The sequence below is a fragment of the Anser anser genome (assembly GCF_964211835.1).
Source record: "Anser anser genome assembly, chromosome: 1".
Lineage (NCBI taxonomy): Eukaryota > Metazoa > Chordata > Aves > Anseriformes > Anatidae > Anser > Anser anser.
In genome coordinates, this window is record NC_139720.1 from 158,995,536 (window position 1) to 159,010,473 (window position 14,938).

General features: G+C 35.8%; 1 protein-coding gene across 29 annotated transcripts in view; it reads right to left on the reverse strand.

Annotated features, from left to right (window-relative positions):
* GPC5 (glypican 5) overlaps positions 1-14,938 on the reverse strand; it is a 778,624-nt gene that overhangs the window by 375,526 nt on the left and 388,160 nt on the right. For 2 of the 29 annotated variants that reach the window (XM_083837005.1, XM_083836996.1), the window contains one exon: positions 1,862-14,919. The exons of the other annotated variants lie outside the window; for them this stretch is intronic. In XM_083837005.1, coding sequence (XP_083693131.1) covers positions 14,893-14,919 — 27 coding nt within the window. In that variant the 3' untranslated portion in view covers positions 1,862-14,892. Of the gene's footprint in view, positions 1-1,861; positions 14,920-14,938 lie in introns of those variants that run through there. 29 annotated transcript variants of the gene reach the window in all.

A 14,938-nucleotide genomic window follows, 5' to 3' on the forward strand; every position in this document is an offset into this window, starting at 1 on the left:
ACAGAGGCAACACAGCGCAATGTGGGCAACTCTCATGAGAGAAATTGTCTTGTCAGCATCTCAGCTGCAACTCCCACCCTTCCTATCCTTCTTTACTGTAACTAACAAAACTGAAAGCACTTCTTCATTGAGATTGCATTGAGGCATGTCTCTCCACAGAAAACATGAAAAGGCAAACACAGAAAGAATCTCCTATGGAAAGAGAACTGACTGAAAAATAATCTAAAAAATATTTGTCTGTGACCTTGTTACTGCTAAGGAGATGAGGACCGAGAACCAATCCCTCCTCTGAGCTTTATATTGCTTTAAGCAAGCTCTGACCCCAAGATGCAATGGTTCTTTTATGGGACTTCTTTTTACTTCAGTGTTTAGAATAATATGAGGGAGCTGTGCCAGCCCATCATCTGTGCTTTTTCTATATTAAAGAGCGAATATTTGTGGCAATTTCTCAGTTGCAGTATGTGTATGTGGTGGTGCCTGATGCTCTAAAGCCTGCTGAGGCACTGCTGAAGGTCTGCAGAGGTGCAATGAGCCAGACTTACATGAGTAGCAGTACAGCCTAAAAAAAGCACTCTCTAGAGTGTAGTAATCTTGGCCTATGAATTGGAGAAAGACTGTTCTTTACATGCGTAAAACATACATTTGTGCAAATGGCATTTACACACATGTATTTGTTATGATTGACAGTCCTCCCAGGAAGCCTTCAAAAAGATCACTACAGTGCAGTACGCAGCTGAGTACAAGATCAATCACTGAGAGGCCATTCATGTGAAACGAATAGAATTTTGTATTCATTAGGCAGCATGCTCTTAAATGGCATATACATCACATACAATGGTACATGTGGTTTTTTTTAATAAAAAAGAATTTCCACGGATTTCTCTGTTTTTACAGATCATGAATGTTTCATATGAAAAAAAAACAGTTACTATTTATTCTGTATGAAAACTGAACTGAGATGACTGTACACCCTGTAAGGATTTATTTACGACATCAGCATTGTCTTATTCTTCGTTGCACCCAGCAGGCATAGTGTGAAGTGCCTAAGGAAAAAAATTCCTAGAAAGGTTTTCTGAAGGAAAATGTAATCAGAATTCTAGCTACAATATTTTTTTAGTGTGAAAACTGCTACAGAATATGGTCCTTTCAAAATTAAACGTATAACTGTAATGAAATTTGTTGGGCATACATACTTATGCATGAGATACAAAGTTAGAAACATGTATCTGAAATCTGCCAGCATGTAAAACTAAACAGGATTCAACATTTACATATTTTAGAATTATATTGTTTCACCAAAGCATAAAATTTTAAAGGTATCACCTTACTGAAGAAAAATGACATTATGTTTTTTCCATTCAGTCAATTCCTAAGGGTAAAACAAACAAAGAAAACAAACAAACAAACATAGCTGCTACTTAATTTTCGTTTCTGTAGATAATACTAAACTCTTTCTGCTATTCAAATGCAGCGTCATTGGCAAGGCCCTCCAGAAAGACTTTGCAAGACTGAGTGACTGGCAGATACAATTCAATGTAGGTAAAGAAAGTACTGTCGCTAGAGAAAAATAATCTCAACCAAGACTATGTGATGCTCAGGACTCAGTTACAATTCAGAGAGAGGATTTTGAAGTTAATTTTGACAAATCTTGAAAATTTGACCTGTCAACAAAGTTCTGATGATATTTCATGTATTGTTAGAAAGGATCTAGTGACCAAGGTGATATTTTTTTGCCATATCAAATCTTGGAACCTTGGCATCTTACATGCTTGCAGTTCTGGTCTCCCTTCATCATCCTCTCCCTCCCTTTCCTCCCCCGCCCCCCTCCCTCCCAAAGGAAAAAAAAAAAAGGTAAGGAAGGTATAGAAGGATAACAAGGATGGAGCAACTGCCACATCAAGAGACGATGAATAAGCTGGCACTCTACAATTTGCAAGGGAGGCAATTGAGCAGATATGTTATTGAGGTGAATTAAGCTGACAAAATAGAAGTGTGACTGAGTGACTGACAGGGCAGAGGCATAAGGATTGATGATATGCTGAATGCAAAGATATTATTCACCAAATTCTGCAATATTAAAGTTGTGCAAGAATGCTTTTGATGGTACTAATAATAGATAATTTCAGAGAGATAAAAGAAAGTAGATCAGGAAGTTCATTTGTGGAACTTTTTGCCGAAGGAGACTGTGAAGGTGAACAGTATTAGAAGTTTCATAGAGGAATTCAACAAATTCCTGGATGACCTTAAACGTGTCCATTAACACGTATCAAAAGGGACAGGCAGGAATGTATCTGCTAATAGCTCTAATACAACTATTGTGAATGCTAGAAGAATGTAGCAGGAATGGAGCAAAGATGGTGACCAGGATCACATTCTCCCCTAATAGTACCTCCTATTGCTACTATTAGAGATAAGGTATTGGACTCTGGATCTATTTAGATCACTGGTCTAAATGGAAAGGGTATTTCTGGTGTTCTTAATCATTTTACACTGTAGCAATATACATTTGAAGGGAAAGAACAGAAAATTCTATACATAGGATTAAATAACACTATATCGGTGGTAAAAAAAAAAAAAAGTACAAGAGAGAGTCTTTGAAAGGCAGAAGAACAGGTCTGCTTTAAGGCTAGAATAAAGATGATGCTATATTTCCATATATTTTAATATTTAAAAGTTGCCAGTGTAATTTCTAAGTAACATCACATCCTGGCTTAGGAACATAAACAGGTTTGCTATACTGTGTGCTGTCCAAATCCATATAGCACCTGATGACATAGACATCATTGTGCATAAGCACCTTACTGAGCTTCAGACATTTGAATGATAAGCACATGGGGACACAAATACAGGGCAAACATTTGCATAGAAGTGATTTAGATATAACATTTGAATTTAAAACAGATTTTGAGCATTTGGATTAAGAACCAAAGCTGAGTGAGAGGGATGAAGACAGATTAGACCAGAGGAAGTTATCTTTGAGCAATATGCCTTGAGATGCATAACTGTAGCATTTATGAATTCTAGGAATAATTTACACTTGAGATGTTTTCTCTTAAAAAAATAAATAAATAAAAAATCTCAGGAATTCATTCTTCAGTCCTTCACATCCTTCCATTTTAATTTATCCAATTTTTAAACTGAACCAAAAAAAAAAAAAAACGATACCTAATAAATGTATTACTGTACAGCAGTCACAACTGTACTAATTAGCAGAAAAGTTTTTTTAAGAAAGCATTATTCACTTATCACTTTGAACAGCTGAATTACAATTTATAAATTATAAATTTAGTCTGAGTTAAAGACCAGAAGAATTAACAGGATAACAGTTAAGTTGCTTGTAGTTTTTAAACATGGTCTGATTCAGTGGTATTCTAACAAATTTCTGACTAGTCATACTCAAAATAATCACAGTTTGTTTTTCTACATACATGTCATGATTTAATATAATACAACGATGAAGAAAAAATATCTCTGCAAGAATTCTACCATCTAGAAATAGCTGTCCTGGTACAATAATCAGGAATAAACAATTCTTTCCTTCCCCTGCATTGGGAATAATGAAGGTTCATGCAGTCCACAATGTAGATTCCCTCCTCTGGATAATTCAGGCATTTGGCTGTAAGCACAAGCACACTACTGCTGATCCACTAGCAGATATCCTAAGATTTACTCTTCCCAAATACAATGTGGATGTGCTTCAATCAGATTAAAAGTTTGAAATATGGATGGAAATGTTTAAATCTTTCAGCTTGCTGTTGGTCACTATCTTCATACAACAGTAAACATACAGCTACTTGCAAATTAAGGTGTAAAACCCAAACCTCTGCAGTCTAAACCTTATATCCACTGTGATGATAACTATAATATCTGATCAAAGATCTTGTAAAAGTAGAGAATAACCTCTGATATTGACATTAATATTAAAAATACAAATAGAACATGATGCAAATAGAACATGTTCATGATAAAATACTGCTCTAAGTTGAAGTAGAACTTTCAGGTAGGCTGCTGGTTGACAGTATACAACATGCAAGGCAGAAAATATGTTTTTGCTTTCGCTAAAACGTTTGGCTTTTACAAATAATATTTTTCCTAATAAATATCTTATCAGTGACATTATAGTACTAGTATCAGTGGGGCTAGTGACACCATTTATGGAAAGAAATAAAAAAATAGACAACAAACTTTTTTTTTTCCAAAATAATCCCAAGGAATGATATTCCATGACAAAGCTTCCATTGTTTTTTATGAAGCATAATGGGGTTCTCAGTGATAGAAAAAAAAAAAAAAAAAAGCAACATTTCTGTGGTACCTAGACTGAAAAAAGAAATAGCCACTTAAAACTAAAAGTTTTTGTTTTAAGTAATGTTTTATGAAAAAGATATATGACACAATTTCATTCTGACAGAAACAACACAGTGAAATGACCATCTGTGGGGAAAATGTTTCTGTTAAAATTAATTTCTGTTGTGACCTTTAATTCTAAATAGAACTGGAGCCATACAAAATTTAGTTACCACTGTGGTAGCTAGTAGCTGATGCAGAACTTATCACAGAAGTCATATGTATAGTAAGAGTCCTTAGCCTAAAGAAGGAAATTGCCTACTGTGATATTTTATTGTAGTTACAACACAAATCAAACACCAAAACCTTTGCTCTTGCCAAGCATAAAAGGCCAAGCATGGTCAGAAGAAAATAGAAACATGGTAGCTCTTGGTAATGGCTTTATTTTAAAGAGGATGGATAACCAACATCTAGTCTGGTGAAACGTCTTACTATATGCTTAACTTTTTGAATATTTCCATTACAGTCAACATGATAATTTAAATGCTTCCAGAATGAAGAGTATGTTGAACAATTTTTACCGCTGAACAATCAGTTAGAGCAATGAATAGTATAAACATTTTGAACCTGATCCTCAGAAGCTACACAGATTTACAGCCACAAAATAAATAGAGGAGTAAAAATTGTTAAATGCAAAGTATGGAAGAAGTGCAACCATTTAATCATTATTTTCTCTCTATGAAAGCAAAAAGAAATAATTTACATTGATTAATAAGACCATGGATAGATACTGCTTTCTGGTAATATTCCATTCATTTCCATCACACAAGGTAAATATTCCATTAAAATTGAGCTAATAGATTCTGCAAATTTCATAATGTAGTAAGATTTAAAAAAAAAAGAATAAGTTTTGTTATTAACAAATAAATAGTCATCTTGTAATTTTTCTCAGAGATTCAAATACATTCAAGGAGCTAACAAGATATGAAAATCAAATAAAAAGGATTTGAAAATGACATTATTTAAGCATTGAAATACATTGTGCACAGCAACAACACTAGAGAATATAATCTGTTCTGAATTTCTGTCTTTCTTATTTTCTAATTAAGTATATGAACCGTCTTCTACTGACATTTTTAAAAAGCTACTTTTAGAGTCATGCCATGCTTTAAATTATTCCAGTTTGAAAGAATTGATTCATGACCAGTTTATCTGATTTACTTCCCTGCCAGATGGTTACAAAGAGACAGCAATGTTCTGTGTCACCAGCTGTGCTACTGGGTCTGGGAAAATGACTGGATTATTTTATGCATGGCACCTGAAGTGGCTTTCAGTGATAAGAACTCCATAAATCAGCTTAATAAATAAATTTAACACTTAGTTTGCAATAGCTATTGTTCTTAAGACTACAGGATAAGAAAAGTATTTCTTGAATTGTGTTAACACTTATGGGATAACAGGTTCCCTTCTGGGTATCATGAACATGCACTTTGAACAGAGAGTCTCATTTTAGTGTGATCAAATGCAGAATGCCAGCAAAGCTTTTATTAATGATATCCCATGTGGGGTACATATCTGAAATAGAGATATATAAGCTTTGAAAATTCCAAAAGATAATGATATAAGAAAACAATTGAGTCTTGCTTAAATTCTGCATTTCAATATGCAATATGAGGGAAAACTTAATCTGGCATCAGTTTTCCCAAAGTCCCCCATGTAAAACTTTCCTTGCCAAATTAAATCTCATTAAGAAGAGCAGTGCTATAAAATTATTATTATTATTATTATTAATAATAATAATTAATAATTAATAATAATAATTAATAATAATAATAATAATGTTTTATCTACTTATACATAGATTTAAATTCTTTAATTTTTTCTTTTCTGTTTTCATCACATACTGCTTCATAATAATTTTAAGATGAATATAGGAAAAACAAAAACAAGAACTGTAACTTAAAGAAAACAGCACTTCAGCATTTTTCCTCTATGACTCTCTATGCAAGCACTCTTTAAAAGCTCCAAATTTATCCATAACACTGATATCTAATGTGCAACCTACAAACAATGGCTCAGTGAGCATCCAATTCATTCAGTATGATTTATTTTTTCCCATTTTAATATGCACATATTTAAAATTATGCATATAAACATGTACATGTGCTCCTCCGTTTGGCCTAATACATTAAATGGGTACCTTAGTCATGCCTGTACATCTGCAGTGGTTGCTTTTGTTGTACAATTCAAAATGACTTAAGTAAAAATCTAGGCCGATGTAGAGGACATTCAATAGCCTAAAACCTCATTGTTATCGATGAAGCTGTTTAAGTCCACAAGCATAGGAAAAAGATCAGCCAGTTAGACTGTTTTGGACACTTTACCCATTCAAAACATTAAAGAGATTGTCTGATTTTTCTAAAGCCATATATAACAGAGCATCTCCCTGGCACGAAGGTAAACTGGCAATAATAATGAAACTAGTGCTCTAACCAGAACAGTGAGCTAAACCCATGGAAATTCCCTCCTGAGAAGTTCAAGAACAGACAAAGTTCATTTATTAAAAGCCTTTGGTGGCACCTGCTGCAAAGGAACTACAGCAGCCTCTGAAGCCAAAATCTCCCACTCACATTGTGAAAGAAAAAAAGACAAAGTATCTTTAAGCCCAATGCTATCATTAAAGTTAGTAAACAACTCTGCTCTTTATAAATAAAGTGCTATGTAAAATCTTAAATAAGCTGAGAGAAGGTGCAAAAAATCTTGATGTAGATCTATTAGCATAAAACCAAGTCACATAATCACCACAAATATTATCTTGATCAGGTGTGATTAGCATGCTAGGCCACCTGATTTTATTTTAATTATTGTCCTTTAACATCTAAGAAAAAAAATTAAAAAAAAGGAGGGCAGTAACTGAAAGAAAAAAAAATTAAAAATAAAGGTTTTCTGTTGAATTCTCTACCTTCAAGATAAAATCAGCAGAGTATGTAACAAACTAAGGCCAGAGATGAATGCTAAAGGTATAAAAGTATAAATATGGCAACATATTCAACAGATTCTGTTGTTTCTGCTCCCTCAGAAGATAAATGAATAGTAAGAAGGAGCTGGAAGTGACAAAAGTAACAGATGAAATGTACTCATAGAATCATAGAATGGTTTGGGTTGGAAGGGGCCTTAAAGATCAACCAGTTCCAACCCCCCTGCCATGATCAGGGACACCTCCCACTAGACCGGGTTGCCCAAAGCCCCATCCAGCCTGGCCTTGAACATCTCCAGGGATGGGGCAGCCACAGCTTCTCTGGGCAACCTGTTCCAGTGCCTCACCACCCTCTGAGAAAAGAATTTCTTTCTAACATCTAATCTAAATCTACCCTCTGTTAGTTTAAAGCCATTACCCCTTGTCCTGTCGCTATACTCTCTGACAAAGAGTCCCTCTTCAGCTTTCCTGTAGGCTCCCTTTAGGTACTGGAAGATTGCTATAAGGTCTCCCTGGAGCCTTCTGTTCTCCAGGCTGAAAATCCCCAGGTCTCTCAGCCTGTCTTTGTAGGAGAGGTGCTCCAGCTCCTTGATCATTTTCGTGACCCTTCTCTGGACTTGTTCTAATACCTCCATGTCCTTCTCATGCTGGGGTCCCCAGAGCTGAACGCAGAATTTCAGGTGGGGCCTCATAAGAGTAAAGGGGGAGAACCACCTCCCTTGACCTGCTGGCCATGCTTCCTTTGATGCAGCCCAGGGTATGTTTGGTTTTCTGGGCTGCAAGTGCACCTTGCTGCCTCATGTCAAGCTTCTCGCCAACCAACACCCCCAGGTTCTTTTCATCAGGGCTGCTCTCATGCATTCTTTGTCCAGCCTGCATCTGTGCTTGGGATTGCCCTGACCAAAATGCAGGACCTTGCACTCGGTCTTGTTTAACTTCATGAGGTTCACACAGGCCCACCTCTCAAGCCACTGGATGGCATATCCTTCCTCCAGTGTGTTGACCACACCACACAGCTTGGTGTCATCAGCAAACTTGCTGAGGGTACACTCAATCCCACTGTCCCTGTCACTGACAAAGATGTTAAACAGTGCCGGTCCCAATACCAGCCCCTGAGGAATGTTACTCAATCCTCCTTGAGGATCTCCACCTGGACATTGAGCCATAGACCACAACTCTTTAAGTGCAACCATCCAGCCAATTTCTTAGCCACCAAGTGGTCCATCCATCAAAGGAGAGGAAACACCTTGGGAAATATATACCAGTATTTCCTATTACTATTACACTTTGGAAGTCTCAGTAGATCTGTCTCAAATTGTCAGAATTTCCACTAAGGGGATGTCCCCAGTGGTGGAGTGGCTGCAGTTCAATGTAGGGGACGGTGAGATGCACAGCTAACCTCTTGTGAATTCAGTGAGAAAACAACATAGGAGTAGCACATGGGAGGTCTAATTACAGAGCCTGAGCCATTTTGTCAGATTCCAAGTTTGGCCATTTGCTGAGAAACAGCCCTGGATGGCTCCAAGCACCAGGACAACTCTTGACACCATTCAGGGCAGGTTACTGAGGAGCTTGTTAGACAGTTTGACATACATTTGTGATATCAAAGCACAGAGCAGTAATGAAATGATAAGCATAAAAATATGCTCTGAGGTACATCCTCCCATTGAAACTACTGGAACTAATAAGAATAGGCAGTGTTAGAAACCACTGAAAAAGTTACAATTATTGAGTGACAGTTACTTAAGGATGTTGCATAGGTATTCCAACGAGTAGTTTCAGATGCATAGTTGTATGCAAAGATAAAAGCACATCCACACATCACATATAATCATTGTTAAGAAATGGCATTATTTGCTATCTTGGCAGTTGAAACCTGTAACTCATTTTTCAAACTCTTAAAGAATTTTGACCTATGCATTATCAGATACGTAAGCGGAAGTGTACAAAGATGTTTTATTTATGTTATCTTATCTCCTCAGCACATTCCACAGAAATTTAGGCTATACTGATACTGTGCCACTTGGGAGCACTTCTGATTTCCTGGACTTAGGTGTTAACACCAGCCATGCTGTCTCCATCCTTAAGGATGAAAAGGGCTGATACCCAATGTTGAGATCAGACAAAGGAAAATCTTTTCTTGGAAATGAAATGCAAGCATCCCATACAGACTGACTCAAGCCATGCTCAAGGTTCTTAGTTGGGATCATCTGTTGACAAAGATATGTCCTGCCTCAGCTTGCACCAGCATATAACATAGCCATATCCTTAATTTTATTCTGTTTTTAAACAAAAGCCCCTGTATGTGCATTATAAAAATACACCCAGACTTGGTTTCACCGTAGTACATTTGTGTTTATAGCCTTCTGCACGCTGCTATTCCAACAAGGTATATTCAGAAATTGTATTGAACATGTATTTACTTTAACATTCTAACTACTTTTTCCAGATACTCTTCTTGAAACTGCATACATATTCAGTTTCAAGAGAGAATAGTTTCCATATTTCATTGGCAGATTGCAAATTTAATCTTCATGATATGTGGATTTTGTTCAGGGATCTGCCAAGGAACCATGCATCAGGATTTTATATTCATATATTTCAGCTCATTTTAAACTTCAAATAATGCCTATGATTAAAAGACTGAACTTCTGACAATATGTCTCTGATTGTACATTCGTTCCTTGGGGTTCTCTAGGGCTGTAAAGTATAGCTCAATAAAAAGCTTAATATAAATGTATGTTGCTCATCATTTAGAAAAACAAAGTCTAAAATCTTACAGAATCTAAAAAGTTCTTTTTACCAGTAACCCCAACTTTTTCTGTACCAAACTAAGATGATTTTTCTTATTTTACTACTAGTATTTTCAAAGACATGGAAGAGCTGATCTGGTCTGTTAATTCAGTTAATGCAGAAAACTGCCTTGTGCAACAGATAGCACTCCTGTGAATTTTAATATATTTAGTCTGCTGTACTACCAGAAGACTAACAGCGTTATGCTGATACTTCAAAGAGCAATCAGTCAGTGCTCTGAGTGAGCAGGAGGTGAGCTCTGGAACCTTTCCCCAGCAGCATCACAGCTTCTGTGCTTTAAATTTAAAGAAGGTTTCTTACTGCTTATCTTGACCAAATGATGAAACTAAAATATAAAATGCAAAATAGGAACTGAAATCCATTCTGGTTGCAGTAAAGGGAGGAGAAAAAGCCAGCAGATTCTTTAGTGAAGTTCTCCTGCTTACATCTTTTTGCTCTGAACTATGTAATCAATCTCTATCATATTTACCCATTTGACTGATTTTGAAATGGAATCACTGTCACTTAAGGGCACTAGACAGAATTACTATGCATTTTCTGCTGGCCTCTGCATTACTCATAGTATCTGGTCTTCATTTTATTTTTCCTTTTTGCATATTTATTTTAGCTTGTTTCTGACCACTGCCACCACTATTCTTAATTGTGCTCAATACTTTGCATGTACTTGAGGTTGGATTTTCATTATTTAACAATAATTTACCTCTCAAATGCTCATAATTTACAAGGTTGCTGCATAGCACATTGTATATGGGAATATGCACATGGGAGTATAATAATACACTTTGAAGCATTTTCTTCATGTTGTATTCCAAATCTTATTCCCTTTGACACCTTTGCTGCATTACTCTCAATTTGAGGAAAGGGATAGGTCTATCCTTACCACAGTCTGTGTTGACTTTTATTCCCTGAAGATTAGTTGAAACCGTTGATTTTTAAATAGCTTTTATAAAGTAAAATAAAGGCTTTTATAAAGCAGCTTTTATAACCATTTAGCTTATTCCGCTTTATTAGCAAAACTGAAAACTGCAAGGATCAAATTTCAGCATGACTAAAATTTCTGATGCCAAAATATAGAGTGATCAGAAACATAAAAACAGAGCTTGTTAGATCAAATAATTCCAATGCACGTTTCCAAAATTATAAATTATAAAGCCACAGTAAATACTACAGTCTTCCTAGCTAACACTTGTTCTCACAGCTTTTGGCACTGGCAACAGGAGCATATGGGTCCTAGCTAGATCTCTTCCTTCTCCCATACAGGAGGAAACCATTACCCTCAGACCCTACACTCTCCCATTCTGTCACTAGGACCCTAACCATGCCTCCAGTTTACAGTCCCCTAGTAGGATCTTAACCCCACACCACCAGATTTTCCTGCCAGTCCTTCAAAGAGGTACCCTCTCCATCCATTTAACTTCCTGACATTCTTTCTACTGATAGCTGTAATCACCTATGGGCAGGAATGTAATTTCACAGCCAGAAGCCAGAACCTCCATACAGGCAGTTATTACTCTGAGATTGTTGAGCTTCAGAGATTTAGATGTAGGACCTTCACAAAGGCAATCATTAATCACTAGTAGCTCCATTATCTAAGTCATCCACCCTGCAACTCAGGTGAGCTTCTCAACATAGGCTATGGGTTCTTACAGACATGTTTCTTGTAATACCTTTTTCAGGGCTCAAACAGGCTGGGAAGTCTGTAGGGCAGCTGAACTATCAGATTTGATAAAAGATTTATAAGTCAGTGGTACCATAGTTCCTCTTATTTCTCAGAATTTTAAAATGTAATCAAGATACTGGTCCGGAGAATCTTGACTGGACCAGAATAATCCAATCCAGACTAGTGAAAGTAACAGTTTCTAAGTGTTTTGGGAGGGAATTGTATTTGCGTATTTCATCTTTTCTCCAAAGATATGAGAGCTCGACATTTTCTGTCCTGGAAGAACAGAAGAGGATTTTTTCAAAAGAACTGTTCTTTTATTGCCTGTCTGACAGCACATACCTAATAACTTTTAAAGGCAGTAGTGAATTCCAAGCAAATTTGATACAGGTACTGGAGTACTTCTGTGGAAGTCTGGAAATCGATGACTTAACAGCCATTTCAAAAGGCAGAAAGGAGAGTTTAGTTGTGTTTGGCCATGGTCAACTAACAAGTTGTGACTTAACAGAAGTGAAGTGAAGCAAGTGGGAGTGGTCAAAGGGCATGTCTGCAATATACACTATGAACAGGCTTGTGATGATAATGGATTAGAACTGTGCCTATTTTAATGATAAAAAGTTATTAAACAGTAAATGAAATGTCTAGAAATAATCAAAAACTTTTGCCAGCCTAATGAACAAATATGGTAATTAATTAATTTTATTAGTTCAATAATGCTCATTTCAAATTAGAAATTACAAATTTGTTTACCTCTGTTAATTGTTTTCTTTTTTCCATCAAATTTAGTGTCTAATAGCTGTATAAGACCTAGAAAATGTGAAGTGAACGCATGAGTATTCTTTGAGAATGGGCATTAGGTTCTACAAGTCCAGAAAGAAAAGAAAAAGAAATAAATGTTCAAGTAATTGTTGGAGTATAGAAAGATGAGAAATCAAAAATAAAATGTTCAGAAGCTGGCATTTGAGTAATATATACATATTGTTTTTAATTAGTAATCTGGTTTACTACTGAAATGCCCTTTTCTCTTGAACAAATATAATAGCACTCCGACTAGAAAAGTCTCAGAGAGTTTTGTTATGCATGGATGCCACCTACTGGAAATCAATGAAAGCAGAAAATCTGATCAGTGCTCAAATACTCAAAAGAAAATGAGTGAATTACTATCGTATATAATGTCTAAACTCATAAGCCTGGGGTCCAAATACAGGCAAACTCACTGCCAAAATTAAAAATACAATACTGTCTAGGTCAGTAACCTAAGGCAGTGCTAGGAATATCATATACTAAAGCAAAGTAATCTGTCAATTCCCAACTTTGAACTCTAAACTAAATGACAAAAATGATCATCAGTGCTTACAGGATTCTGAAGTGTTAATTGCTTTTGTGCAAGGTAAAATGATAAAAAGAATGCAACCACAGGAGACATTTCATTATAGCCTCAGGCCAGGAGCAAAGATAATTTCTGTGGTAAGATTTGAAATAGACCTTCCAAACATATTTGGTCAAAAACACATGAGAATTCCTAACAAAACAAAACAACAACAAAAAAAAACATGGAGCAACAGACTGTGTAAAATGAAGTCACAATATTATATCAAGAAGAGTTAGTAGGGCCTCCAGTGTATCCCTAATGAGGAACTTGAGCAAAATACAAATTCCCTTGAATATTATTTGTTGACTTGAACAGCAGCTAGTATAGCCACTTAATCAACAATTTATGATCTAAAGCAGAACGGGTCGTACTCCTATTCAGACTATTAACATCTTTTGTTCTTTTTTCCTCTCACAGATATTTTGTTTTTGTTTTTGTTTTTTTGGGTTTTGTGTGTGTGTGTGTGTATGTGTGTGTTTTAATCACAAACACGCACACATAGTGTACATTCTAGACATAAATACTTTGTGACAGTTCAAAGGGCCTGTGAAGTCAAACTCCAGGAGTCCTAATTATATAGCTCAATTCCTACTGTCACTCAGATCCTGCCTAGCAAACACCAGAACGCTTTTTAAGTACCAGTTAAGTGTGAAAGCACAAATTACAAATGATATAAAATGATCTTAGATATTCTTAAAGGCAATCAATTTGAAGTCACTACTGCTCCTAAAATACCATTCTATGTTTGGGGGTATTGCAATCTTTTTAACAAAAATAAAAAACAAAGGTTGTGCTTGGTTCTTAGTGTCTCTACTGCTCTGTTCTCTTCAACATATCTAGTCTCCCCAACACATCTGTATAGGTTACAAATAACTTATACAAATGAAATGCTTCAAACAGAATTAGAAATGGGAAGAAGACATGGAAGAAATGCAATAAGAATGGAAAGAAGAAGAAAGGAATTTGACCAAGTAGTCTTGCTATAATGCTTTACTGAAACAATATATCTATATATATATAAAACAAACTAAATAGAATGTGACAAGAACAAATCCTGTATTGGATGTTGAATCAACTAAGAAATAGTTATTTTTTTTTAATAATGCACTATAAATAATAACATATATCGACTGTCAGTTCCTTACCAGATTCATCTACAGAGCTTTATCAGTTTGATACAGTATATATCTCAAGAAATAAATCCTATTCCAAAGAAAAGTGTTGTTCCCTTGTAAAATGTCAGTATTTTTGCACTGCTGTTGGCAAACACAAAAGTAAAGTGTAAGGGAAAGATTTTGACAGTGATAGTATCCTGCTAAGCTGTAAGCACATTCTAGTAATTCTTGCATAGGAAAAAGCATTGTGAAGGGCTGTGTAGGTAAGATACATGCTGAACAGAAATTGTAAAAACAGTAAGTCTGGTCCTAAAACTATGCAGAATATACTTTACAGTTACTAACTGATCTCATATATGCAGTGACAGTATATTCCTGCCAGGATAAGAGAACATGGAAGCAGTTTCCATAATCTTAGCATAGTTATAGCAATATTGAAATTCTTTAAAGCAAGCACAGAGTGATTTTGTCTCCATGGCTGCATTCTCTGTGCATCAGTTCTCACTGATCTTGGAAGAAGGAATTTTAGATACAAGTACAGAAAAGTCAAAACCCATGTCTCCTTATATAACATTTTCAAGTACTACAGATGAGCAGAACAGGTCTGACAAAGTACAACTAGCACTGAACATAGGGGATGCTCTGAGATATAAAATAAGGTCACTGTAGTTCAGGAAATCCAAGCAAACAAATAGATCTGAAAAAGAAAAAAGGGA